The 25,406-nt window shown below is 43.3% G+C and overlaps 1 protein-coding gene across 8 annotated transcripts in view; it reads right to left on the bottom strand.

Moving 5' to 3' along the window:
• LOC109902726 (nucleoprotein TPR-like) overlaps positions 1–24,515 on the bottom strand; it is a 37,799-nt gene extending 13,284 nt beyond the window's left edge. For 5 of the 8 annotated variants that reach the window (XM_031785791.1, XM_031785795.1, XM_031785793.1 and 2 more), the window contains exons 1-32: positions 24,338–24,508; positions 23,289–23,393; positions 23,022–23,095; positions 21,397–21,493; positions 21,210–21,313; positions 20,916–21,080; positions 20,571–20,744; positions 20,256–20,343; positions 19,999–20,139; positions 19,630–19,736; positions 19,245–19,442; positions 15,984–16,091; positions 15,602–15,828; positions 15,171–15,334; positions 14,825–14,958; positions 14,374–14,522; positions 13,952–14,114; positions 13,661–13,795; positions 13,386–13,526; positions 13,014–13,188; positions 7,285–7,451; positions 6,821–6,973; positions 6,473–6,589; positions 6,005–6,208; positions 5,584–5,771; positions 5,347–5,494; positions 5,003–5,140; positions 4,637–4,768; positions 4,283–4,413; positions 3,810–4,020; positions 3,336–3,482; positions 2,972–3,170 (exon numbers count right to left, since the gene is read on the bottom strand). In XM_031785791.1, the coding sequence (XP_031641651.1) occupies positions 2,972–3,170; positions 3,336–3,482; positions 3,810–4,020; positions 4,283–4,413; positions 4,637–4,768; positions 5,003–5,140; positions 5,347–5,494; positions 5,584–5,771; positions 6,005–6,208; positions 6,473–6,589; positions 6,821–6,973; positions 7,285–7,451; positions 13,014–13,188; positions 13,386–13,526; positions 13,661–13,795; positions 13,952–14,114; positions 14,374–14,522; positions 14,825–14,958; positions 15,171–15,334; positions 15,602–15,828; positions 15,984–16,091; positions 19,245–19,442; positions 19,630–19,736; positions 19,999–20,139; positions 20,256–20,343; positions 20,571–20,744; positions 20,916–21,080; positions 21,210–21,313; positions 21,397–21,493; positions 23,022–23,095; positions 23,289–23,393; positions 24,338–24,488 (4,735 nt within the window). In that variant the 5' untranslated portion in view covers positions 24,489–24,508. Of the gene's footprint in view, positions 1–2,971; positions 3,171–3,335; positions 3,483–3,809; positions 4,021–4,282; positions 4,414–4,636; positions 4,769–5,002; positions 5,141–5,346; positions 5,495–5,583; positions 5,772–6,004; positions 6,209–6,472; positions 6,590–6,820; positions 6,974–7,284; positions 7,452–13,013; positions 13,189–13,385; positions 13,527–13,660; positions 13,796–13,951; positions 14,115–14,373; positions 14,523–14,824; positions 14,959–15,170; positions 15,335–15,601; positions 15,829–15,983; positions 16,092–19,244; positions 19,443–19,629; positions 19,737–19,998; positions 20,140–20,255; positions 20,344–20,570; positions 20,745–20,915; positions 21,081–21,209; positions 21,314–21,396; positions 21,494–23,021; positions 23,096–23,288; positions 23,394–24,337 lie in introns of all 8 variants that reach the window. The other 3 variants (XM_031785792.1, XM_031785796.1, XM_031785790.1) reach the window with 2 other exon arrangements.
• Positions 24,516–25,406: the final 891 nt, after the last annotated feature.

Here is a 25,406-nt window from a genome sequence, read left to right as displayed (position 1 = left end):
CTGAGCAAGGAACTTAAATGTTAGCTTTCTTACATGGCACATATTGCACTTTTACTTTCTTCTCTTACACTTTGTTTTTGCATTATTTAAACCAAATTGAACATGTTTCATTATTTATTTGAGGCTAAATTGATTTTATTGATGTATTATATTAAAGTTAAAAGAAGTGTTCATTCAGTCTTGTTGTAATTGTCATTATTACAAATACGTTTAAAAAAAAATCGTCCGATTAATCAGTATCGGCTTTTTTTGTCCCCCAATAATCGGTATCTGCGTTGAAAAATCACAAAAATCGGTCGACCTCTAGTGGCCATGTACGCCACCAACTCAATCATCCCCGGCAGAGTGGTGTCAGGAAAATAACCTCTCCCTCAACAAAACTAAAGGAGCTGATCGTGGACTTCAGGAGACCGCAGAGAACATGCCCCCATCCACATCCACGGGGCCACAATGGAGAAGGTGAAAAGCTTTAAGTTCCTCTACGTACACATCATTGATCATCTGAAATGGTCCACCCACACAGACCGTGTGGTGAAGGAGCAACTGTGCCTCTTAAACCTCGGAAGGCTGAAGAAATTCAGCTTGGACCCTAGGACCACCCCAAACTATTACGGATGCACCATTGAGAGCAGTATCAACGCCTGGTACGGCAACTGTACAGCCTGCAACCGCAGGGCTCTCCAGAGAGTAGTGTGGTCTGCCAAAACACATTACCGTGGGCACAGTGCCTGCCCTCCAGGACACCTACATCATCAGATGTCACAGGAAGGCCAAATAGATCATCAAGGACATAAACCTCCCGAGCCACGGCCTGTTCACCCAGCTATCATCCAGAAGGCGAGTTCAGTTCAGGTGCATCAAAGCTGGGACCAAGAGACTGAAAAACAGCTTCCATCAGACTGTTAAATAGCCATCACTAGCTGGCCTCCACCTAGTACACTGCCCTTAGTCATGGTCGCTAGCCGGCTACCACCCAGTTACTCAACCCTGCACCTTAGAGGCTGCTGCCCCATGCACATAGACACGGAACACTGGTCACTTGAATAATGTTTACATACTGTTTCTCTAATATCATTTGAATATACTGTATTCTAGCCAATGCCACTCCGACATTTTTCATTCTAATATTTATATATTTCTTAATTCCATTCTTTACATTGTGTATTGTTAGATACTACTGCACTGTAGCATTTTGCTACACCCGCAATATCATCTGCTAAATATATGTATGCGACCAATAAAATGTTATTTGATTTGACGCACAACCTTTGACAAAGACCACGTTTTTGGACACTGGGTTGAACATTGCACTCCAAAACATCTTGATATTCTGCTGATTCCATGTCTTGCACACGTTCAAGGTCCCCAGTACCATAAGCAGCAAAGGAACCACACAGCATTATCAAACCTCCTCATGTTTGGTTGTAGGAAGGGGGTTATTATCTTCGAACGCTTCATTTGGTCATTGGTAAACATAGGAAGGCTCCACTGCTGCAGGAGACAAGAAAGCCTGATTCAACTTCTCAAAAACTCACCCAAACAAGCCTAAATCCAGGGGGAAATGTTCTGTGGACCAATATATCAAACTTACAGCTCTTTTGTAATACAGACCACTGCTGTGGGGATATCAATAACCTCTGGTGAGCCATCGGGGACACCGGCCCCCCATGTCAGGGTCCTGTTAACTCAGGCTAGCTTGGCATGCTAGCCTGCGACAGAGGGTCTTCACAGTGAAGAGGGCACAGTGTAGACAGGAGCCAGGGGAGGCTAAAGCTTCCTGGAAATGTTGTAGCCCGAGGAAAGCGGAGCACACCGAGTGGGTGTCTTTGGCCGATGTCTTGTTTCCACAGGAGCAGATTCATGTCGGGAGCTTTTCCTCGTTTGGGGTGGGAGATGCTTTTGTCGCCATAGCTTGGATGCTATGTTTTTAGCTGTCAGAAAAAAAAAATAGCTCGGTAAGCTAGTCCGATAACCAACTAATCTCTATGCTATCTCTGAAGGCGGCACTCGGTGTGATGGCCGGATACCGTTTCCGAAACAGGTCAGAAAAGATAGCTCGGGGTGTAGCTGGTAAACTTTTCTTGTTGAAGTAAAACTACCAAAGCTAGCTACCGGTGGCTAGCTTGCTAACGACTAGTCACTGTTTGGATACAGCTAACTTGGTCGTAAATGAGTTACCCGTGTCACAGCTGTACCCATTCCTCCCTCAAATTATTTTCCTCTAACTATGGTGAAGGAAAATTGTCACTACCGCTCAGTCCTGAGAATAGCTCACGTCTGTAAACAGTTTAGCTAGTTCTGGAAAACACAGTCGTCGTGTCGAGGTAAGCCTTCTGATGAAAAGCGAGAAGAGGTGTTTGAATGACTCAGGTACTGGGTTGGACTTTTTGTAGGGTAGGAGGGACACCCTTCCCAGACTCACACGTCGTCTCGACATCCAGCCAATAATGGCTGGCGTAGTGTAATAAAGGCTGCTGACGAATACGCTGGGGGAATATCCCGTAAGTGAAATACCGAAACTAATACTTGAAAGAAAACAGCAGTTGATGTAGGGCACCTCTCAAAACTGTAAGAATTATAGCAGTTTGCTTCTGAAGAGTGGGCCAAATTGCTAGTGGAAAGGTGCAGCAGGCTCATTTGTCTGCAGTAATCTTGCCCAAAGGCTGTGAAACCAAGTACTAGCTCCAGGGTGCCAATTACTTAAAAAATAAAGACAACTGGAATGGACTAAATAAAAACTCTAAACTTCATTTCACAAAAATAAAATTGGTTATGCAATGCTGAAGATACAATAACAAGGTGTGGAGACCAAAAGTATTTTAAATTTCAACTTATTTTAGAAGAAAAATGGAATCATTTAAGAAAAGTGCAAGTGTGGCAAAATATTTGGCCGCAACTGTATACTTCGATGCAAACCTCAGCCACACTCAAGCTTGAGCCACAGTCAGGTTTGTCTGGCCTGGCCTCTTACCCATAAGCTGGTTGATCCTCTGCTTGGCCCCGACAAAGGCCTTCCTGGTCTTCTCCTCCTTCTCAGCCATCTGCTGTCTGAGGGTGTCCTCCTGGGAGGCCTTCTCCTGCAGCTCCTGTCTCAGCCTGGTCAGTTCTGTCTGCAGCCTGGAGGCCTGCTCCTGCGACCCGCGCACCTCCGCCTCACGCTCACCCACAACCTGAGGGGAACACACCAAGGTCTGTGTTGGTAATATGGTTTCATACAACCAGGTACCTTTACCACCCTTTATCTTAACCCTCTGCCCAATAGGCATTTACAATTTTGGTGAAAGTCATCCTGGATGTTGCTTAGGAAAAAAGTATAGGGGAAACACTGCTCTGACCTTGTTGAGGTTGTCCAGCTGTCCCTCCAGGTCTTTGGTCCGGGTCTCAGCCTGTCCCAGGGAGTCCTTCAGACCCTGGAGCTCCTGGGCTGAGGCCTGCTGGGCCTCCTGCTCCTGGGCTGGGGTGGACGCTGCCTCAAACACCATCTGGAGAGGAGATCAGTCCAACGCTGAATACATTACGGCAGGATTCACACACTGAGAATGTCTATTTAAAATCAAGGACATCAGGTTAGACATTGAGTGTTCAACTTGATCCCACCTGGACCAACACATTTGTTATTCAGTGACAACATGAGTAAGGGTATTATTAGTTTAAACAATTGAGATGAATCTTGTTCTTGAATCTTGGGAGTCTGAGTGAATTCAAGGCTGGGTTTCATGAAACAGCTTAGTTACAAATCAATATATATATATTTTTAAACTTTTCCCTGTACAAAACCAGAACAGGTACCAGGTGTTTCACCAACTGACCTTGTCGTGCTCCACCTTGAGCTCCTCATACTGTGTCTTGTAGCGGCGTCCGATCTTCTTGACCTGAGTGATGGTGCGGAACTTCTCCTGGATGTCCAGGTTCTTGGCCTCCATACTCCTCCTCAGAGCATCCCTGTCAGAGCTCACCTTCCCCAGACCCTCACGCAGCATCTGCACCTGGCTCTGGAGGGACGTCACCGAGCCGCCACTCCTACAGGGAGATCATACATTAATATAAAACATCCCAAAATACTTTTTATAGTACAATCAGCAGATTCTCACTTTTTATGTCTTGCGTTGTTTGCCAATTCATTGTGTAGCATGGTGTTTTTACAAAATAGGTTCCTCATTGAATTCAGCTTCCTTGCTGTCCTTGGTACCATGTAATAACAGAAAAGTCAAACTGAGCGGTATTCAGTTTTGGATTCCAGGCTATATATTCTGTTTATATTACAGCCTAGGCTAACTCTCACCTGGCCACCTCAGCCTTGAGTCTGCCCGTCTCCTCAGTGAGCTGCTGGATGCGTTTGAGGTGAGCCTCCTTCTCAGAGTGGAGACGCTTGTACTCCTCTGGGTCTGTGTCCTTCTGTTGGCTCACCAGGTGCTAAAGGGACACACAGGAGTTAAACAGAACACATTACATTTCAAATCCAAAGTCAATAAACAGGCTTTTGGACCTTAAACAAACTGTGAGTCACAAGGAATCGTACTTTGAGAATGTTTTTATTGTTTTATTTGGGGTGGGGGTATTTGTTTTCTGTCAATATAATATTTCATGGGTATGTTATAATATGATTGGGACAAATTGTGTAAGGAATAACACTAACCTGTGTTCTGGCCTTCCAGCGTTTGATGTCCTCTTCCAGAATCCTCTTCTCTGCTTGCAGCATGCCGCTCTTCTCACTCAGTTCAGCGTTGGACTCCTGCATGGGCATTATGTCGGACTCCAGCTTACGCACCTGACAGACAGGGAGAGAGATATGAAGAAAATGTCAATCAAAACAAACATTTAAAATAAAATTTAAAAAAAAAAAGTTGGCCTCTTGCCTAAAACAGCCCCCCCCCCCCCTCCCACCAAAAACAGGGACCAAATTCACACAAGGTTTCCAGAGAAAAATGACTTAAGATAGGGTTTTGTTATTATAACCAAAGGTTGGTGCTTTGACACTGAGAAAGTAAACCTGCTGTCTTACTTTAGCCTGTGTCTGCTGGAGCTCCTGCTCCATCCTCTCCTTCTCCTCCCTCAGCATCTTGTTGGTCTCCATCAGGACACTCATGGTCTCGGTCTTCTTCATCAGCTCATCGTGCTTAGCCAGGGTCTTAGCTGTCACCTGGGGTCAGGGGTTAAAGATCATAAGCAGCACTGAGCTATTATCATCTTAAACTGCTCTCTCACCCATACCCTCTTCATTTATGAACAAAACTGTTTTTCCACTCTCCATTGAACGGGCATTTTAGTCTAGGAAAAGGCTTAACCTGGGTCCAGGTAACTACCCTATGAAGCCATAAATCATTGGCTGTCCAGTGTCCAGCTCACCTGCATTCGCTCTCTCTCAGCACTAAGGCTCTCCTGTAGTTCTCTCAGCTCTCTCTCCAGGTGCTCTACTCTCAGCCTATGGCGAAGACTCTCTCCTTGGGCCACCTCGAATCGAGACTCCGCTATCTCCTTCTCTCGGCGCACAAACCTGCAGCGTGACAGGGAGGGGACAGAGGCTACGATGAGAAAAAAAAGGGTGTTGTAGGAGTGAAGTAATTGCGTGGGGGGGGGCATTACCTGAGTATCTCAAGGACCTGGTCCTGAGACTTGCCTTCCTCCGTGAGGGAGATGTTCAGAGGGCTCTCGTTGGCCTGGCGCTGCAGGGTGGCGGCCATCTTGCAGCTCATGGTCTGAATCTGTTCATGGAGGAGGCTGTTCTGCCTCTGCAGCTCTTCAGAACGAGACACCACCTTAGACATCTCCTCCTAACAGAGAGAGTTCATGCACATTACAGCCTTGTGGTGCACACCAACTATGTAAACTGTACAACCCTTGCAAAAGTGAGTGGCAGTTTATAATCTCTAGCTTCCAACAAGTATAAAAATATATTTTACACTATCACCATCTACACTTCTAAACATTTGCCACCAATACCATATCTATTATTCATAATATAAGCATCTCCTTTGATTGCAATCAATCAACTGCAAATACATACCTTGAGGATCCTCTCCTGTTCCTCCCAGGAGACTCTGGCCTCCAGCAGCTGAGCAGAGGCTCTCTGGGCCCTCTCCTCCAGCTGCTGTCTGAGCGTGGCTGCCTGCAGGGCCTGGGCCTTGGCTGCCTGGAGGGACTCCACGTCTGCAGCATGGAGCATCATCTCACGCTCATACTTATCTTGTGCCTCTGACGCCAGCTTTGCCTGGGAGGGGGGAGAAGACCAGCATTATAGACCAGCTTTAGCTGACCTTCTAGCTGGAATGCAATACATAATGTAGTTTATATGAATGTATGAACCAGTATCACAGTTTACATGGTTAGCGACAATCAAGCTAGGTAATGCTCTATACCAAGCATGCGGAAAACAAGGTAGCAAATAGCTTTGTCAGATATGCCATATGAAAAGTTGGGACACCACTGCAACAAGATAAGGGCCAATTAGCCACGGCCCACTTCTCCCTCTGACCTGCTCCTGGCTGTCCAGCATGGCCTGCTGTTCCTGGGCTGCTGCCACCGCCGCCATCTGTAGAGCCTCCTGGTGGTCCGCCTGCACACTGCTCAGACTCCTTCTCAGCACAGCCACCTGACACACACAGGGATAAGGAAAACAGGAATTTAGATATTAAATGTGTGGAACAATGGGGACCCCGGCATTGTGTGAACCCAGCACTTACGTGCGCACTGGATGTGGTTAAATAATACAGAACGCATCAGCTACCATTTGAGCTATACAGTGTGGAAATCTTTCCTTAATAGTCCTAATAAAGCACTGTAAGGGAATAGATGTTTAGCAATGGTCCTCTCTGCATCATACCTGCTGCTCCACGGAGGCCAGGGCTTTCATCTTCTCCTCCTGCAGGCCCTGCTTCTCCTTCTCTGCCTCCAGGAGCTTTTTCTCCAACTGACGGTGCTGCTCCTGGGCTTCCTTCACACGCTCCTCAATGGCAGACCGAGCCTGCTCTGTCACCTAGAGAGACAAGGGAGAGAGTGCCAGAGGGATTTAGGACTGTACCGTTTACGATAGGGGTCTGAATAAGGGTATGAGGGATATGGTTTGAGGACTAAAGTTGGAAGGTCATGTTTTTTTGTTACGTCTCTGCATACATTATGAAGAAGTCAAAGTTTTGTGAGCCAATACTAACAAGCATTAGCACAATAACTGGAAGTCTACTTGTATGCTAGCATACAGTACAATGGTATCCATGAGTATCCTACTAAGGGCTTAGGGGCCAGGGTAGTATCCTACTAAGGACTTAGGGGCCAGGGTGGAGTCCTGACCTGCATCTCCTTGTCCAGGGACTCCTCTAGGCTCTGGGCCATGGCTCTGTACAGCTCCATGCTGGAGGTGGCTGTCCTCAGCTGCTCTGTCAGCTCCTCTGCCCGTGTCTCTGCCTGCTTCAGGCGGCCATGCAGATCTTCAGAGTCCCCTTCTGAAACCTGGAAACCTTGAGGGGTGGGGAGTTAAGAAGTGAGGGGGAAAGATGAGAAGATGAGGTGAGGAGAGGTAAGTGTCACAGACAGAGCACAGCTAGCATGGTCAGCATAGAACGAGAACCTTAATAAAATATCAATAACACTGCTAATGGTGCATCTCCAGAACACATTGTTTCAGGGTTTTATTTAGCCTGTTATGACATTTTATAGGAAATGTAGTAAGACAAACTAAAGACAGCATAGCTGTAGACACTGACCTACAGCTACATGGAAAACTAGGAATCCCACAGCTTTAATAAGCAAACATGCTAACAAACGTTTCTGCTAGGAAACTAAATAACTGCACTCTGACCCACAACTTATTTGTAGTGAGGCCGATATGATACTTTCCTTGCCAAAAAACCCGATACTCGATATTTAAATTTGAGCTGCCTTTTAAAATCATTCTAGCACAGTTAAATAGGTTACACACACACACACAGGCAGCGGTCCAAGGCACTGCATCTCAGTGCAAGAGGCATCACTACAGTCCCTGGTTCAAATCCAGGCTTATCACATCCGACTGAGATTGGGAGTCCTATAAGACGGCGCACAATTGGCCCAGCGTCGTCCGAGTTTGGCCGGCGTAGGCAGTCATTGTAAATAAGAATTTGTTCTTAAATGCCTTGCCTAGTTAAATAAAAGGTTACACACACACACCAAAACGTAATTTTGTTGGCATGTACACATGTCCCCATTACCAGTAAAACATAATCAAAACCTATCTTTCACTTGTTGTTTCGTTATTCATTTGTTCGGTCGTTTCATTCTCAACCAGGATTTCTATGGAATGCCGTTTGGGTCTTTGCATGTCAAAAAAATACCTTGTTGACTAATCAGGACCTGAATATGACAGCACGTCACAATTTAACGCATTCATTAATGTTTTAGGTAGTTATTACACAATCACTCGTATTTCAAAAGTCACAACGATTCATCGATATGTATGCTATGATGTCTCGCGCACCTTCAGTGCTGGTCATAAAAAAAAAAAAGCTAGCTAGCTCATGGATGCAAACAATGTTCTTCCCCAAAAACAACAATCTGTTTCAGTAGCTATCCTAGCTAACTAGCTAGGTGTCATTTAAAATAACCCTAATTTATAAGACAGTTCTTATTTGATTAATGGTGGCCCGACTCCTCTATGTGAAGCTAGCCACAATAGGGATTAGCCACAACAGGGGAGTTTGCGGTTAGCCTTCAAAATAAAAGTATGTCATTGACAGTGATGCAAATGAATACAAATAGTAAAATGACATAATTTAACAGATCATGCTAAACGAGGTTGGAATGTTATATAAAATCAACAAAAGACAAATGACAAAAATCTGTTGAAATCACACCGGATGTATTATACTTTAGAATTGCACTGGGGGTGGCAGGTAGCCTAGTGGTTGGAGCGTTGGACTAGTAACCGAAAGGTTGCAAGCTCGAAACCCCGAGCTGACAAGGTAAGAATCTGTAGTTCTGCCCCTGAACAAGGCAGTTAACCCACTGTTCCTAGGCCATCATTGAAAATAAGAATTTGTACTTAACCTCTCTGCGCACGGAACCCGGTAGCGGGATGAAATTCGACAACATACGGTGATCGCTACATTAATAGTCATATTAAAAATTACAAGTGTCTCACATGTTTCGAGAGCCTAGAATCTTGCTAATCCAACTGCGTTGTCAGATTTAAAAAAGGATTTACTGTGAAAGAATACGATGCGATTATCTGAGGATAGAACTCCATAAAAAACAACTACTTCAACCAGCACAGGCGTAACAAATTCACGAACTGCAATAAAATAAATAGTTCACCTTTGATGATCTTCCTCTGTTTGTGTAACAATGAGCATTGGGATTGCAATGAATGGTCTTTTGTTTGATAAAATCCATTTTTATAGCCTAAGCGCTTGTGTTGTGAATTCCGTATCATTCCATTTGACGACACATTCGAGGTAAATACACACACAGAACGTGACTTTTCCAGTCATGTTTGGTTTCATTGCAAACAACTGGTTTGTTTGTAACACAACCAAATCTGATGGGTCATTTCGCGGGACGTATTGACTGAAAGAAACCCATTTGAAGACAACAAGTAATGACATCATTGTGCACCAATGATATGACCGCTGTTTCGTTGATTGACTGTATTTTAACCCAATGACCACTGATCGTCTTGAAATCTAGCTGGGTAGATAGCCAATGAGCTGAGGTAAACGGCAATATGTAATGGTTATGTGTTGGAAGACCAACCCATGTAGTAAACTCTGGCGTAAAGAGGGTCATTCGCCATTGAAGATTCATACTGGAAGGAGCGCATGTTACGCACAGCATTTTTTTGGTAAAGCGCATATTCAGCAGTTTATATATCAATCAGTATGGCGACTAAGTCAGGAAAAGCTAAATCTAAGTCTAGATATACAGATGTACACACAATTTTAGAAGAAATTGATCGAGGACGATTCATTTAGCGATTCCCAAATGGAGGAATATTTTTTTGAACGGAGAGGACATTGTTTTGGACTGGTAAGTTCTTCTCATGCTAATGCCGTTGTTTGAAATTAATAATATAAAATATTATTTGTGAAATGAAATAGCCTATTTGAGGCTGTTGAGGGGAGGGCAGAACCACAACAATGGCCAAAGTGAAATGGATACAGTAGATACAGCTTGTCAGGGCCATAAAGACAGTAGATCTAGCTGAAATGTCATAATATAAATGAGACAGTAGATTTAGCAGGTCTATAATAATACATTGCTCAAAAAAATAAAGGGAACACACAACACAATGTAACTCCAAGTCAATCACACTTCTGTGAAATCAAACTGTCCACTTAGAAAGCAACACTGATTGACAATACATTTCACATGCTATTGTGCAAATGGAATAGACAACAGGTGGAAATTATAGGCAATTAGCAAGACACCCCCAGGTGGGGACCACAGACCACTTCTCAGTTCCTATGCTTCCTGGCTGATGTTTTGGTCACTTTTGAATGCTGGCGGTGCTTTCACTCTAGTGGTAGCATGAGATGGAGTCTACAACCCACACAAGTAGCTCAGGTAGTGCAGCTCATCCAGGATGGCACATCAATGCGAGATGTGGCAAGAAGGTTTGCTGTGTCTGTCAGCATGGAGGCGCTACAAGGAGATGGGCCAGTACATCAGGAGACGTGGAGGAGGCCGTAGGAGGGCAACAACCCAACAGCAGGACCGCTACCTCCGCCTGTGTGCAAGAAGGAGCAGGAGGAACACTGCTAGAGCCCTGCAAAATGACCTCAAGCAGGCCACAAATGTGCATGTGTCTGCTCAAACGGTCAGAAACAGACTCCATGAGGGTGGTACGAGGGCCCGACGTCCACAGGTGGGGGTTGTGCTTAAATTCATTGTATTATCTAAACCAGATCTATTGTGTTATATTCTCCTACATTCAATTCACATTTACACAACTTCAGAGTGTTTTCTTTCAAATGGTACCAAGAATATGCATATCCTTGGTTCTGTGCCTGAGCTCCAGGCAGTTAGATTTGGGTATGTCTTCAAGCGGAAATTGAAAAAAGTAGGGGGGTAGCTCTGAGGTTAACGGACTTGCCTAGTTAAATAAATAAATATATATATATATATATATATATATATATATATATATATATATATATATTAGATATAGATATAGATATAGATATATATATAGATATATATATATATGCACTGTACAGCCTTACCTATGGATTGTGGATCAATGACATGGGGTACCAGTCTACTCAGTGATACACAGAACATTGGCATCATAGCTCTTATTGTGGGACTGAAACCACTGAATTGAGCCACATTTCTTGTTAACCTTTCTATTGAACACTATTCCTGAGGAAAAACAATACTGCGTGGGCGTTTTGGAGTCGATAACTCTGAGGACGACGTTGGGGAAAAAATATATTGGGTATTGAGTAGACTGATACCCCATTTCATTGATCCCCAATCAATAGGTAAAGCTGTACAGTGAAATATGAATGTCAACACACAATAGGATGACTGGGGAGGCGACTTCACATTCCAACCTTGTTTAACATTATCTAGTCTAAATATGGCATGATTCCACCAATTGTAACCTTCTGCATCACTTTCAAAGAGGTACTTTCATTTTGAAGGTAACCAGCCAATTATACTATTATGCCAAATCCTTATTGTGGCTAGCTTCACAAACATAACTTGGTCTGATCAAGCCTCACTAGCCAGATGAAGCTAGCTGGCTGCTTATAATGTTTGGGCTTTGGGCAACAGGGTTAAGTAGCTGGCTAACGTTAGCTTTGGGAAACGGGGTTAAGTAGCTGGCTTGCCATTTATTTTCATGAACCAAAGTTACATTTCAATAGGCAAACAACAATACTTAAACGGATTCCTAAATCATTGCTAAGAATAACGAAAATGACTGCAGTTTCAACTGGTCATTGTTTTTCCAGGCTGGTTGTACCAAGCTAAAGCTAGCCAGCCCAGAAGTTGGGGTCAAACAAATAATGCTTCATTACAAACGCCGTATTCTTAAAAAAAAAAATTGTAGCCGGTGTTTGCAGACTTTTTTGTATAGCTTTGACAGTGTTACTGATATTAGTGGTGGGGCTTGGCTTGCACATGCAATTTCAGAACACACATTCTATAATAGATAGAACTGTTTTTTGACGTGTCAAACGAAAATCATATTTAAAACACATCAAATAGTGTTATTTGAGTCTTTGACACGCAAAGACCCAAACAGCATTCCATAGTATGTTGTGAAGCTAATAGCAATGAAGCTATTACTGTCGTGAAAGCCAACATTACCCACGACAGAGAACGGTTGATTGTCAAGGGCAATGAATTCCATTACCTTGGCGTTAAATGGATTTCGCCTTTGAGCTGTCTCGCTGAAATTTTCTTACTCTTTCAAATGACTGCTCAACTTGTTGACTGCTCGATCCACAGCAGACATTGTGGGCTAGGTTGGGAATGCTGCGTTGCACGTGTAGCGCAAAATTTTACATGGCGCCATTACGTCATGTACCTACGGTATATAGGTATTCGCGTCAGCTTTGACATCGTTTTTCACATCTGCGTTAAACCTAGACATCGGGCCGATACCAATTTTGACATTTTTAGCTAATATCATCCGATTCCGAAATGTTCACCGATATATCGTGCATCCCCCTACTTATTTGATAGATTCATGAGTGTTAGACAAAGCAAGGAAAGTGAACTTCAAAACATGTTTAATTGGAATGTGCAGCTGTTGTTGATAAGTGATGAATATGCTAGCTTCTGACATGACTGCAAGTCTGACATTTAGTCTGAAATTGGAAAAATATTTAAAGACATGATAGCAAACTGGGATTTAAACGCTCTTAAAATAGTAATTGTGTAAGTGGCTGTATTGAAGAAAACTCTGAGTACTATCCACATTGGAGCCATTCCAACATTCAGGCTACACAAACTTCTATGGGTGGTTCCAAAACATTCTATGATGCCTCAGAAGGCAGTCAACCTGATGTGATTCTGTACGTTGTATGTACTCTTACCTCTGATGCCCATGGGAGTGGGCGGGGAGCTCAGGGACAGACGACCACCCTCTCCACTGCCCTGCTGCAGCCTGAGAGAGCTCACCTCCAGCTGGGCAGCACTCAGCTGATCCCTGGTCTTCTGGAGCAGGGCCGTCTGGGTCTCCAGCTGCCTCTTGGCATCCATCAGCTGCAACTGGATGGGGAAAGGCGAGGAAGGGTTGATTTTGTGTATGGTATGTGACCAAATGCTTGAATTCTGCCTTTTTGAAGCAAGTCTTGGGGAAAAAAGTACAAGTGCTATATTAAAGGAGAAAGAGGGATAGAATCCAGGTAGAGGAGGGGGGGGGGGGGGTTGTAGTTGGACTTGGGATGATTGTTGGTTGGACTTACATCTTGGTTTCTGCTCAGCAGGTGGCGTTGCTCCACCTCGTGCTCCAGTCTCTTCTGCAGCTGGCCGATCTCCCTCTCCTGCTTCTCTATCTGGGCGTTCAGACGCTGCCTGGTGTCTGTCTCGGAGCGCTCCAACGTGGCCTGAATGAGCACACAGGGAGAACAGTTAAAACATGACACGAATGTAGAGAGAACAGTGCCTCAACCAATTTATGAGTGGTTAGTGTGCGATGTATCAATTGTTTTGAGATTGGTGTGTGTGTGTCTGTAGGTACCTCTATGGTCTTGAGATTGGTGAGCAGCATGTTCTGTCCTCGTTGTTGGGTCTGCATGGTCTCCTTCTCCTGGGTCAGTCTGGACTCCACTAACTTCAGCATCTCTCTCTCCTTCCTGAGGCTCTCAGCACGACCCTGGAGGAGGAAAACACTCAGCTCAACTGTGGATTAGAAACTAGACGTATAGAAAGACCACTAACACACACATTACGAGAGTGAGACCAAGTATTGTCTTTTTTTCTAATACAATGAACAAAATACTTGGAACACAGAAACATGAGGTACACACACCTCTGCCATGTTTAGTTTCTCCTGGGCAACCCTCAGGTCCTGGGTCATGGTGTGAACAGTCTGCTCACACGTCTGGGCTGCAGCAGCCATCTTCTGTCCCTTCTCCATCAGAGAGGCAATCTCCTTCCTGTAGCCCTTAACATTATCCTGAAGCATCTCATACCTGGTGGTGGGGGGGGGGGGGGGGGGGGGCATCACCAGGTAGGATCAGTAAGTTATCAAGCGAACTTTGCAAAGAAATCTGAAATAACTTCTTGTTCCCACATTGAGAAACCAAAGTGTTTTGGACATTTTGTCTAAGTGTAACTTTTACTGATTTTTGAAAAACCAGGGAATTTGGGCAAAGTTCACAGAATTTTACAACCCTAATCATGTGCCATTGTGTTGAATAGTGACCTGAAAGTTATGTGCAATTCTCTTACCTCTTGGAGGTAAACTCCAGTTGGGTGGATATCTTGGCATTCTGGAATCTCTGATCAGACACCTGCTTCTGTAGCTTCTCACTCTGCTCCATCAGGGTCTTGTCACTCTCAGACCTCTCCCTCTTATAGGAAGAGAACACTTCCTGCAACTAAAAAAACATATCCAAAGGAACATCTTGTTTGGTAAGAGTAATGCAACCATTTTGTATAAAACTAATTGAAGGATATTGTTTATGATCTACCATAACATGGCGGTTTGGTGGAACAAAAAGGACAGATAATGTTTGATGTATCAAGCAATGCTGCATATACATGTACACTGATATGCAGACTTCCATTCTCAATGTTAAATGGTAGACTGCCACAGAATTCCTGTAGTTAGGTGTATACTGCCCTCTAGTGACTGACTAAGAAAATGTGTAAAACAGCACAGAAGATTGTGGTAGTTCACCTGTCGGAGGGCTGCCTTGGCCTCTACCACCTCGGTTGACTCGGTTGCCATAGTAATGATTCCAGTGGGTGTGGTGGGGGTGGCGGCTGGGGAGCGGCGGGGGGTGCTAGAGAACTCCTCAGCAGCTGCTGCACCTGAGACAAGAGGTCAATATGTAATTAATATATACACATCCCAAAGTTATCCACTGGGGCTGGGACAAAAATTACTTCTTAAAGAACCAAAAGCCTGCACACAGTATATGCTGCTCCAGTACTTTATTCATGCACCCACATATACATTTCTGCTACACTAGCCTCATCAGGCCCTGAAGAAGGAAATGTTTGTGAATTAATCTGAACCCGACCTTGCTGAGGGAAGCTGACTCCGGTGGCCTGGGCCAGCAGCACTCTGTACATATCTCTCTGCCTAACGATGGACTCAGCCAGCTGCATCTGGTGGCTACGCTGCTCTCGCAGAGCCTCCAGCTCTGCCTGGGCCTTCTCCAGACTGCACTCCAGCTCACTGCACCTGGGGGGGGGGGGGGGTTGGAATGACCTTTACTTATCCACAGACAAACATTTTACTGACACAGGGGAACCTAAGAGGAAGGTGGAGCAGGAGCTACTATCATATTGCTTATGCCAATCCAACAATGTCAGATCCACAAATGTATCTAGCCTAGTGGGTTGTTTCTGGATGGAGAAAAGGACAGTCGGATACTTATCTTGGGGGCTTAGGTTGAAAGCAAAACATAAATGGATCTGCAAAAAATATGGACAATTAAGTATATCACACTTGGTGCCAGTGGTCTCTTCCTCCTCCCTCTCCTGTGCTTCGCTGAGCTCTCGGAGGGCCACCAGGAGGCGCTGGTTCTGCTGCTGGAGCTCCTCCACCCCACGAAACGTCACCAGGTGCTGCGTGATGACCTCTGACGTGCTGCTGATGTCAGCAGAGCTCACCTCCTCGTCGTGGCCTACATGGTTACCACGCGCCTCCTCCAGCTCAATGAGTAGGACACGGATCTGGTGGGGGAGGGGGTGAAAAAGTTGTGTCCCAAACCTGTATTCTTGAAACCATCACTTTTTGATCGACATTGTTATTGATTTTCCACACCTAATTCTACGACAATAGTGAGGTTTGCGAGGTTATAAGACAGGATGTTCTGTTTGGGCCCTACCTGCTGCCCCATGTCTGCAAGCTGCACATCAGACCTCTGGTTGTCTCTCTCCAGGACAGAAGAGCGCTTGTTGGCCTCGTCAGTCACCTTCTGCAGACGGTGAACCTCCTGAAACACAGTAACTAGTTATAATTCCACTGAATGGGTTCTGCCACACTATAAGTGCACATTATAGGCAAGTGCAGTGCAGTTCATGAATACCAACCAAGGCAAGCGGTACCGGAGCATCAAGTCTGACACCAACAGGCTCCTGAAGAGCTTCCATCCCCAAGCCATAAGACTACTAAATAGCTAACAAAATGTCCACATACACTATCTGCATTGACCATTCCATTTTATATGCATATTCTACACCCACTTGATTTGCTCATGCACACACAATCATATACGCTGCTGCTACTCCGTTTATCATATATCCCGATAACTGTATGTATAGGTGTAAGGTGAAGTCGGAAGTTTACATACACCTTAGCCAAATACATTTAAACTCAGTTTCACAATTCATGACATTTAAATCAGATTAAAAATTCCCTGTTTTAGGTCAGTTAAGATCACCACTTTATTTTAAGAATGTGAAAAGTCAGAATAATATTAGCCTCAAATAAATAATGAAACGTGTTCAATTTGGTTTAAATAATGCAAAAACAGTGTTGGAGAAGAAAGTAAAAGTGCAATATGTGCCATGTAAGAAAGCTAACGTTTCAGTTCCTTGCTCAGAACATGAGAACATATGAAAGCTGGTGGTTCCTTTTAACATGAGTCTTCAATATTCCCAGGTAAGAAGTTTTAGGTTGTAGTTATTATAGGACTATTTCGCTCTATACCGTTTGTATTTCATATACCTTTGACTATTGGATGTTCTTATAGGCACTTTAGTATTGCCAGTGTAACAGTATAGCTTCCGGCCCTCTCCTCGCTCCTCCCTGGGCTCGAACCAGGAACACAACGACAACATTCACCATCAAAGCAGCGTAACCCATGCAGAGCAAGGGGAACAACCACCCCAAGGCTCAGAGCGAGTGATGCTTGAAACACTATTAGCGTGCGCTAACTAGCTAGCCATTTTACTTTGGTTACACCAGCCTCATCTCGGGTGTTGATGGGCTTGAAGTCATAAACAGTGCAATGCTTGACGCACAACGAAGAGCTGCTGGCAAAACGCCCGAAAGTGCGGTTTGAATGAATCTTTACACGCCTGTTTCTGCCTACCACCACTCAATCAGATACTTGTATGCTCAGTCAGATTATATGCAATGCAGGACATGCTTGATAATATTGAGTAATATCAACAACCATGTGTAGTTAACTAGTGATTATGATTGATTGTTTTTTATAAGATAAGTTGCTAGCTAATTAAACGTACCTCGGCTTACTGCATTCGCGTAACAGGCAGTCTCCTTGTGGAGTGCAACGAGACAGAGGCAGGTCGTTATTGCGTTGGACTAGTTAAGTGTAAGGTTGCAAGATAGAGCCCCCGAGCTGACAAGGTGAAAATCTGTTGTTCTGCCCCTGAACGAGGCAGTTAACCCACCGTTCCTAGGCCGTCATCAAAAATAAAAATGTGTTAACTGACTTGCCTAGTTAAATAAATATGAAAAAAAATGTTTTTTTTTTAAAAATACAGATTTCCAATTGTTATGAAAACTTGAAATCGGCCCTAAATAATCGGTCATTCCGATTAATCGGTCGACCTCTACTTTATATACAGTAACAGTCAAAAGGTTGGACACACCTACTTATTCAAGGCTTTTTCTTAAAATGCTGAATATTTTCTACATTGCAGAATAATAGTGAATACATCAAAACTATGAAATAACATATGGAATTATGTAGTAACCAAAAAAAGTGTATATTACTTGATATATTTCAACAAAGTAGCCACCCTTTGCCTTGTTGACAGCTTTGCACACTTTTGGCAACCTCTCAACCAGCTTCACGAGGTAGTAAGCAAAGAAAAATGACAGCCCATCAGTACTTTAAGATATTAAGTCAATACGGAAATTGAAGAACTTTGAACGTTTCAAGTGCAGTCCCAAAAACCATCAAACGCTATGATGAAATTGGATCTCATGAGGCCAGTAGTGATATAGCCTGGAGTCGAACCAGGGTTCGATCTACTTAAGGACACCAATAAGAAGAAGAGAATTGCTTGGGTCAAGAAACACGAGCAATGGACTGGTGCAAATCTGTCTTTTGGTCTGCTGATTCCAAATTTGAGATTTTTGGTTCCAATCGCCATGTCTTCGTGAGACGCAGAGTAAGTGAACGGATGATCTCCACATGCATGGTTCCCACCGTGAAGCATGGAGGAAGCGTGATGGTGCTTTGCTGGTGACACGGTCAGTGATTAATTTAGAATTCAAGGCACACAACCAGCATGGCTACCACAGCATTCTGCAGCGACATGTCATCCCATCTGGTTTGCGCTTAGCCTTGGTTGGTATTCGTGTTTTAAGAGGACAATGACCCAAAACACACCTCCAGGCGGTGTAAGGGCTATTTGACCAAGAAGCAGAGTGATGGAGTGCTGCATCAGATGACCTGCCCTCCACAATCACCTGACCACAACCCAATCAAGATTGTTTGGAATGAGTTGGACCGCAGAGTGAAGGAAAAGCAGCCATCAAGTACTCAGCATGTGTGAAGTCCTTCAACACGGTTGGAAAAGCATTCCAGGTGAAGCTGGTTGAGAGAATGCCAAGTGTGCAAAGCTGTCATCAAGGCAAAGAGTGGCGACTTTGAACAATCAAAAAAATATTTAGATTTATTTAACACTTTTTTGGTTACTACATGATTCCATGTGTTATTTCATAGTTTATTTCTTCACTATTATTCTATAATGTAGAAAACACAAAAAATATGAATGACCTTGAATGAGTAGGTGTCCAAACTTGACAGGCACTGTAATTTAATTACTTTCTTATGTCTTATTTTTGTACTACTTTACTTTTGTTTATTGATTTTGAAAGAGCAAGCAAGAAAAGGCATTTCACTGTACTAGTGCAGGTGACAAAAACTAAAATACATTGCATTGCAGTGCAGTTCACCAATACCATCTCAAATACATTATTTTCACTTACCCTAGACATTCTGGATGATACAGTTTAGTGCAGTTCAAAACCATCCCAAGCCATTGCATTTATCATGAGTTCACTGGATTGGTTTCTAATTATCCTTACATATCCTCAGATGTTTGACTAACAAAAGTCTCTTGGTCCTCTGTATGGCAATAATAAAATGCACAAACTAAAACCCACACACCTTAACTGCCTGTTCCAGCTTGGATGAAAGGCTGGCCACAGATTTCTGCATACGCTCATGCTCATCCCTCTGGCGTTTGAGGATGGGACCCTTAGCCTCCACCTCCTGCACTATGTCATCCAAGTACTTATTCACCCGCTTGTTCTCCACACGCTCCAGCTGCAGTGCCTCCTGGGTCTCCACATACGCTGTGTACAACTGGAGAGAAGAGGTCGCTCAAACAGTTATACAGTCCAACCCTCAAACATCAGTACTATGAGCGTAATGTGTTATAACTCTTTTCTTTGCAAAGTAAATCTCTGTAAATGTTGAGTAAATATGTGACGTGAAAATGTGTAACATAGAAGAGTCCTCTGTCACCAAAGCAGTGCAACTGTGGCGTTACCTCAGTCAGCTTCATGCCAGGTTTGACTATCTTGGCAACGGCGACTGCGGTCGGGGACATGGTGGTAATCGTTTCCTCTGACAGCACTGAGGCTGCACCGGCAGAGCCTGGACACACACAACCATGCACAGGGTCAAAGTTCATCCTCCAGCTCAAACTGAGGTCTTCAGAGCGTGACCAAAGAAGCCACATCAACCTAACACAAATCAGTTAGTGGACAGTTGATATTAGCCATCGAATGCTCATTCAAATAACATCAAACTTACTGGTAAAGAAGTTAATTCTGAGAGACATCGTCCAAAATGAAGCAATTTCACAGTCCAGTCAATTGTTCAGTAGAATCAGGCAAGATTGTGTCTAAGACCTGACCTTTGAGCTTGGTGTCGGACAGCAGTTCGTTGGCGTTCTCCAGTTCTTTTTCCAAATTGATGATCCTCTCCTTCAGCGCAGCAGCCTCATTGTCCCGACAGTCATCCATCTCCTGCAACCTCACCTCTAGGGCCTTGTTCGCTGTAGAGAGGAAAGGAGAGGATAATGGTAGCCTACTTGTGACAAGCAAACCAAGTGCCCATGTCTGAAGGTTTTGCATTGAGATGGTGTCTGTGTGGTTTCTCTCTCACTCTTACCCTCTCCAGCATCTTTCAGCAGCTTCTGCAGCTCCTCTACAGCCCCACTCAATTCCTCACTCTTGGACTCAGAGTCTGCAGCAGCTCCCTGGGAAGACAAGGTAAAGGGTTGTTGGCCAGTGTTGGGAAAGAAACAATGTATTCAATGCTCCACATCATCCACCACAAAAATGTTGCATGCACCTGTTAACTAAAATGTTCTCCAAAAGCTTACTTACAAAAAAAACATCAAGGTAGCAATGATGACCACCATTATTAGGGAGCTATGGACTATCCACTGTAATCCAAAACAAATCCAAGACTTGTTCTACATACCTTGTACAAGTTGGAGAGCTTTATGTTGGCATTCAGCTCGTTTCTAAACTTCTCCTCCATGCTAGCCTGCTGCTCCTTATCCTCTTTCAGTTTGTTGATTATGTCTTCAGCCTGCTTCTGAAGGCCTTCATTTGAAGTCTTCAAACTGGTCACTTGTTCCTGGACTCTGTTCAACTACAACAAAAAAAAAGACTACTATAATGTTGACAGAGTACTGGGGGAGAAGCCAGTCAGGTAATAGTTTGTTTTTGATATGTGAATGACTCCATACTCAATAGATGAATATGATTACCAGAATGTACAGCTATAAAAAAATATATATATTTTAAACTGTCATGTTCTTACCTCATCCTCTTTGTTCTCCAAGCTGCACTTCAGCTCCAGGATCTGGTTGCCCTTCTGGCGTGAAAGAGCCAGCAGCTCCTCACTTTTAGCCTTGAGCTCTGCGTTCAGCCAGGCAGTCTGGCCTCGCAACAGCTCCTTTTCCTGCTCCATACGCTTCTCACGGTACTGAGGGAACCGGCACAACAGCATTGATTACACATGATATATACATGTATTATATCATTTCAACACTTTCCTTGAGAGGTGGGTCCTATTCAAGTGGCCACGAGCTACAGAGCGTTCAAATAGGCTCACCTTGATGTTGACCTCTGAGGATTCAAGCTCATCCAACTTGAGCTGCAGCCCCATCTTTGAGGCATTGACTTCCGCCACTTTGTCATTGAGGCGCTGCAGGTCCTCTGATTAAAAAAATAAATCCAATAGACATTAGATCAAGTGTGTGTCTGTGTGTATGCATCTCTCCACATAGATTAATCCATACCACTCAGATAGGCCACTTCCTGGGATCTCCTCTCCAATGTACGTACAAGCTCCCGCTTCTCTGCCTCCAGTTCATTTTTGGCTTTACAGAGCTGGGCCTAGAATAAAGATGTTAAAGTCAATGTCAAGCCCAAAAAAGGTGTCAACACGAACCTAAGGCTGGGTGATATGGCCTAAAAAAGTATCAATGGTTTTAATGTTCTCTAAATAAGCTTTGTTGTAAAATCAAAAGGTCAAACACAGCATTTCAAAACAGTCAGCAATAAATCTAATGAATTCAGGGCTTTTGAAATTATACATAAAAAAAATATTTTGTACTTTTATTTAACTAGGCAAGTCAGTTTTAAGAACAAATTCTTATTTTCAATGACGGCCTAGGAACAGTGGGTTAACTGCCTTGTTCAGGGGTAGAACAACAGATTTTTAGCTTGTCAGCTCAATTCAATCTTGCAACCTTTCGGTTACAGGTCTAACGCTCTAACCACTAGGCTACCTGCCGCCCCATATATGCCTTCCACAACCACAAGACCGAGTAATCATGTAATTATTTTATGAAAATAGTCCAGCCTGCCTTTTCTTTGCAATAATCACTCTTCTGGCTTTCAAGTCTGTCTATGAAAATACCCTTTGTTGCAAATGTAACCAGAACCATGAATAATGCACATTCAGTAATAATGACTAACTTCTTGCAGCAAACATAGAAAATTAACACAGGTCTCATAAACAATCCCTTAAGCACAAGACCAAGTGAGTAGCCAGCTAATCTTTATAGTTCAAGTTTAGCCAACATGGATCCATTTGCTAGCTAACAAGGCAGAAAAGTTTCATTGTTATGAATACACCCTTCTGTCCATCTCTAACTGTTTGAACAGCATGTTAGCCTGTCCACTTTGTTTAGATATTGAAATCAAGTGGCCTACCTTATTTCTCAGAATGAGAACGAGTTGCCAATTCCTTATACAATTATGTTTTATGCTTATTTCACATTTAGAAAAACAGACTAGACAGCTAGTCGTCTTTGGATGAAATGCCGCAATGCCACGCGTGACAGAAAAATAACATTTCCAAAGGGTATCATTAGAAAGCCTAAATTCTCTATTACAGCAAAATAATGTCTCAATGTGTTTCGGTATCAATATGACTAATTCTGTTGTACCAAACCGCAAATAGCAAGTTGAAAATGCTTGTCAGAGAGGAAGAAGTTCTCTCTTATCTTTGTTGTTGTGAGTGGCAGGGTCTTGGTCAGGGTGTGTGCAAACAGTGAGAAAGAGACTAACAGAGGTTTCACTCTCAACAAAATAAGCCCAATGTTATTCTATGGATATAAGCTTGGCGCCTTAACAACAACGACTCCCATTGTTAGGGCGGAGGCATGCGCATCTCGTCATTACATTCAGATCTCTGGTGTAAATGGAAGGTGCACACAGCACAGAAGGAGCTTAGGAGACTTGACAAAAATACATAAGAACATGTGGAGATAAACACTTATAAAAAAACTAAAAGTAGAAGTTGATTCATGCGACAGAGGTATTTGGAATATCGGGCAAAACAAATTTGAATAAATGTTATATATTACCTAGCCCTACACAAAGCGTTAAAGAGGTGACAAGACCATGAGGCTCTCACCTGTTCAGATGTCAACTTCTCTTGGTTGATTTCATACTCTTTATTCTTTTCTAGTACACTCTTGAGTTCTTCATCTATAGAAAAAATTGCAATTTCATAAAATGGTGGATCGTCATCCCCAATGATGGGATGTACTTGACCCAAGGTCAAACTTGGGTCATGGTCAGTAAATTGCAAAGAATCACATACCGGGGTTTACATACTGTACATGTACTGCAGTGGTAAGTAAAGAGCCTTTGAGTAGATCAAGAAGCTAGTTCCACTTACCGATCTTGGTGAACTCCTCTCGGAGTTTGTGGTGCTGTTCAGTCTGGGTCACAAACTGTTCCTGACTCTGTTCAAGACGTTGCACTTTCTCAAAGAACTGTTGTTCTACAAGAGTGACAACACATGTTAACGTTGCTGCTATTGTCTCGAAGGCGTAATGATAAATCAAAGTAGTTTAATAAAGTTATCTGGGAGTATAGAGAAGTTCTTAACAAACGAACTAGTCATCCACCACGTTGCCAACGTCAGCCAGTAAGCTAAACAATTTAGACATGGCTGATTAACAATGTTGACAAGCTACCCTAGCTAGCTAACGATTTTTTAATCCATCATATCACTAGGCCTTGTGAGATAAACAGTTGTCGATGCAGCTGGGAAAGGCCATCCACGTTCTGCGATAACGAACGTACAATGTAAAATATTTGTTTAACTAAACCTCATTGTTCGATCTGTGATAACATGTTTTTTTTTTATATATAACTAAACCAAGATAGACCACTGCCGGTCGTTTCAAATGGGAACAAATGTGGGAAGAACAAGCCTGGAGGTGGGCGGAGCCAAGCAAGAGCAAGCGAGATCCTATTGGCGCTTACTAACACGCATGCGCATATTTCCGTTAGGGAACGCCTACTCTATAGTGCAAGTGCGCAAAAACTACTCTTACTAAACAACACAATTTAAAAAGAACACTTTGGCCAAGAGAAAATTCTACAAAACTTAGTCCACTGTGTTCGTAACATATTATAGTTTTAGGAACAGAACATTGTATGGAGATGAAATGTTTAATCAATGAGCAAATTAGCACAATGTCGGCCAAAATCCATCTCGTTCCATCTTCTCCCACTGCAGGCAACAGGGCTTCCTCTCACTACCATATTTGGTAGTGAGTGGAAACGCCACGCGGATATTTCAAATGTATACATCCGGTAAAAAAACGAGACAGATGTATCTGTGATTCTGTCTTTAGCTAGCTACGTAGCCTAGATAACTTTAGCTAGCGAGCTGGAATTGTACACATCATTACAATGACTTATTCGGATATAACTTACCGCTATCGACTCTAAATTGCTCCTGGTGTGACTTGAGGGAATCTATTTCATATTGCAGATCAGAAAATAACTTTTCTAGTTTATTTTGAACAGCTTTTGGTAGCTTCGCTATCTCAGCGCGCTCCAACGCTTGAAGTAGCACTGTAGCCATATTTCAGCCACACCAACTCTGCTCTGAGCAGGCGCATTGATGACTTGTTCGCTCACATCGTGGTGTATGATGGGAAAAGTAATGTTAACTTTTTTTTGTGACTGGGAATGTAACTTTAAAGTCCTGATTGAAAGTGCACTTCAGTCCAGCAAAAGGTCTTATCGGAGTCTTTGAAACCAGCGCTGAATGTTTTCATCTCAGGGTTTAATAACTTTTATTCTCATTAAAAAAAGTCCAATATAATATAAATCTCCTGTTACAATTCCCCCAGTTTACAGTGACTTTAAGCAAGGAGTTGCTCTTTTTTTATTTCACCTTTATTTAACCAGGTAGGCAAGTTGAGAACAAGTTCTCATTTATAATTGCGACATGGCCAAGATAAAGCAAAGCAGTTCGACACATACAACAACACAGAGTTACACATGGAGTAAAAAAAACATACAGTAAATAATACAGTATAAAAATAAGTATATACAATGTGAGCAAGTGAGGTGAGATAATGGAGGTAAAGGCAAAAAAGGCCATGGTGGCGATGGTGGACACCAAGGAACTTGAAACTCTTGACACGCTCCACTACAGCCCTGTCGATGTTCCTGTAGTCCACGATAATCTCCTTTGTCTTGCTCACATTGAGGGAGAGGTTGTTGTCCTGGCACCACACTGCCAGGTCTCCGACCTCCTCCCTATAGGCTGTCTCATCGTTGTTGGTGATCAGGCCTACCACTGTTGTGTCGTCAGCAAACTTAATGATGGTGTTGGAGTCGTGCTTGGCCACGCAGTCGTCGGTAAACAATGAGTACAGGAGGGGAATGGTATCCAACACGTGTTTGATACCATTCCATTGACTCCATTCCAACATTTTGTGAAAATGTGTCAATTTCAAGATATGAATTCATAGTGCATTTTACATAACTCCCA

This window comes from Oncorhynchus kisutch, linkage group LG13 (assembly GCF_002021735.2).
Source record: "Oncorhynchus kisutch isolate 150728-3 linkage group LG13, Okis_V2, whole genome shotgun sequence".
Lineage (NCBI taxonomy): Eukaryota > Metazoa > Chordata > Actinopteri > Salmoniformes > Salmonidae > Oncorhynchus > Oncorhynchus kisutch.
Note: the sequence above shows the minus strand (reverse complement) of the source record. Positions and strands in the feature narration are given on the sequence as shown.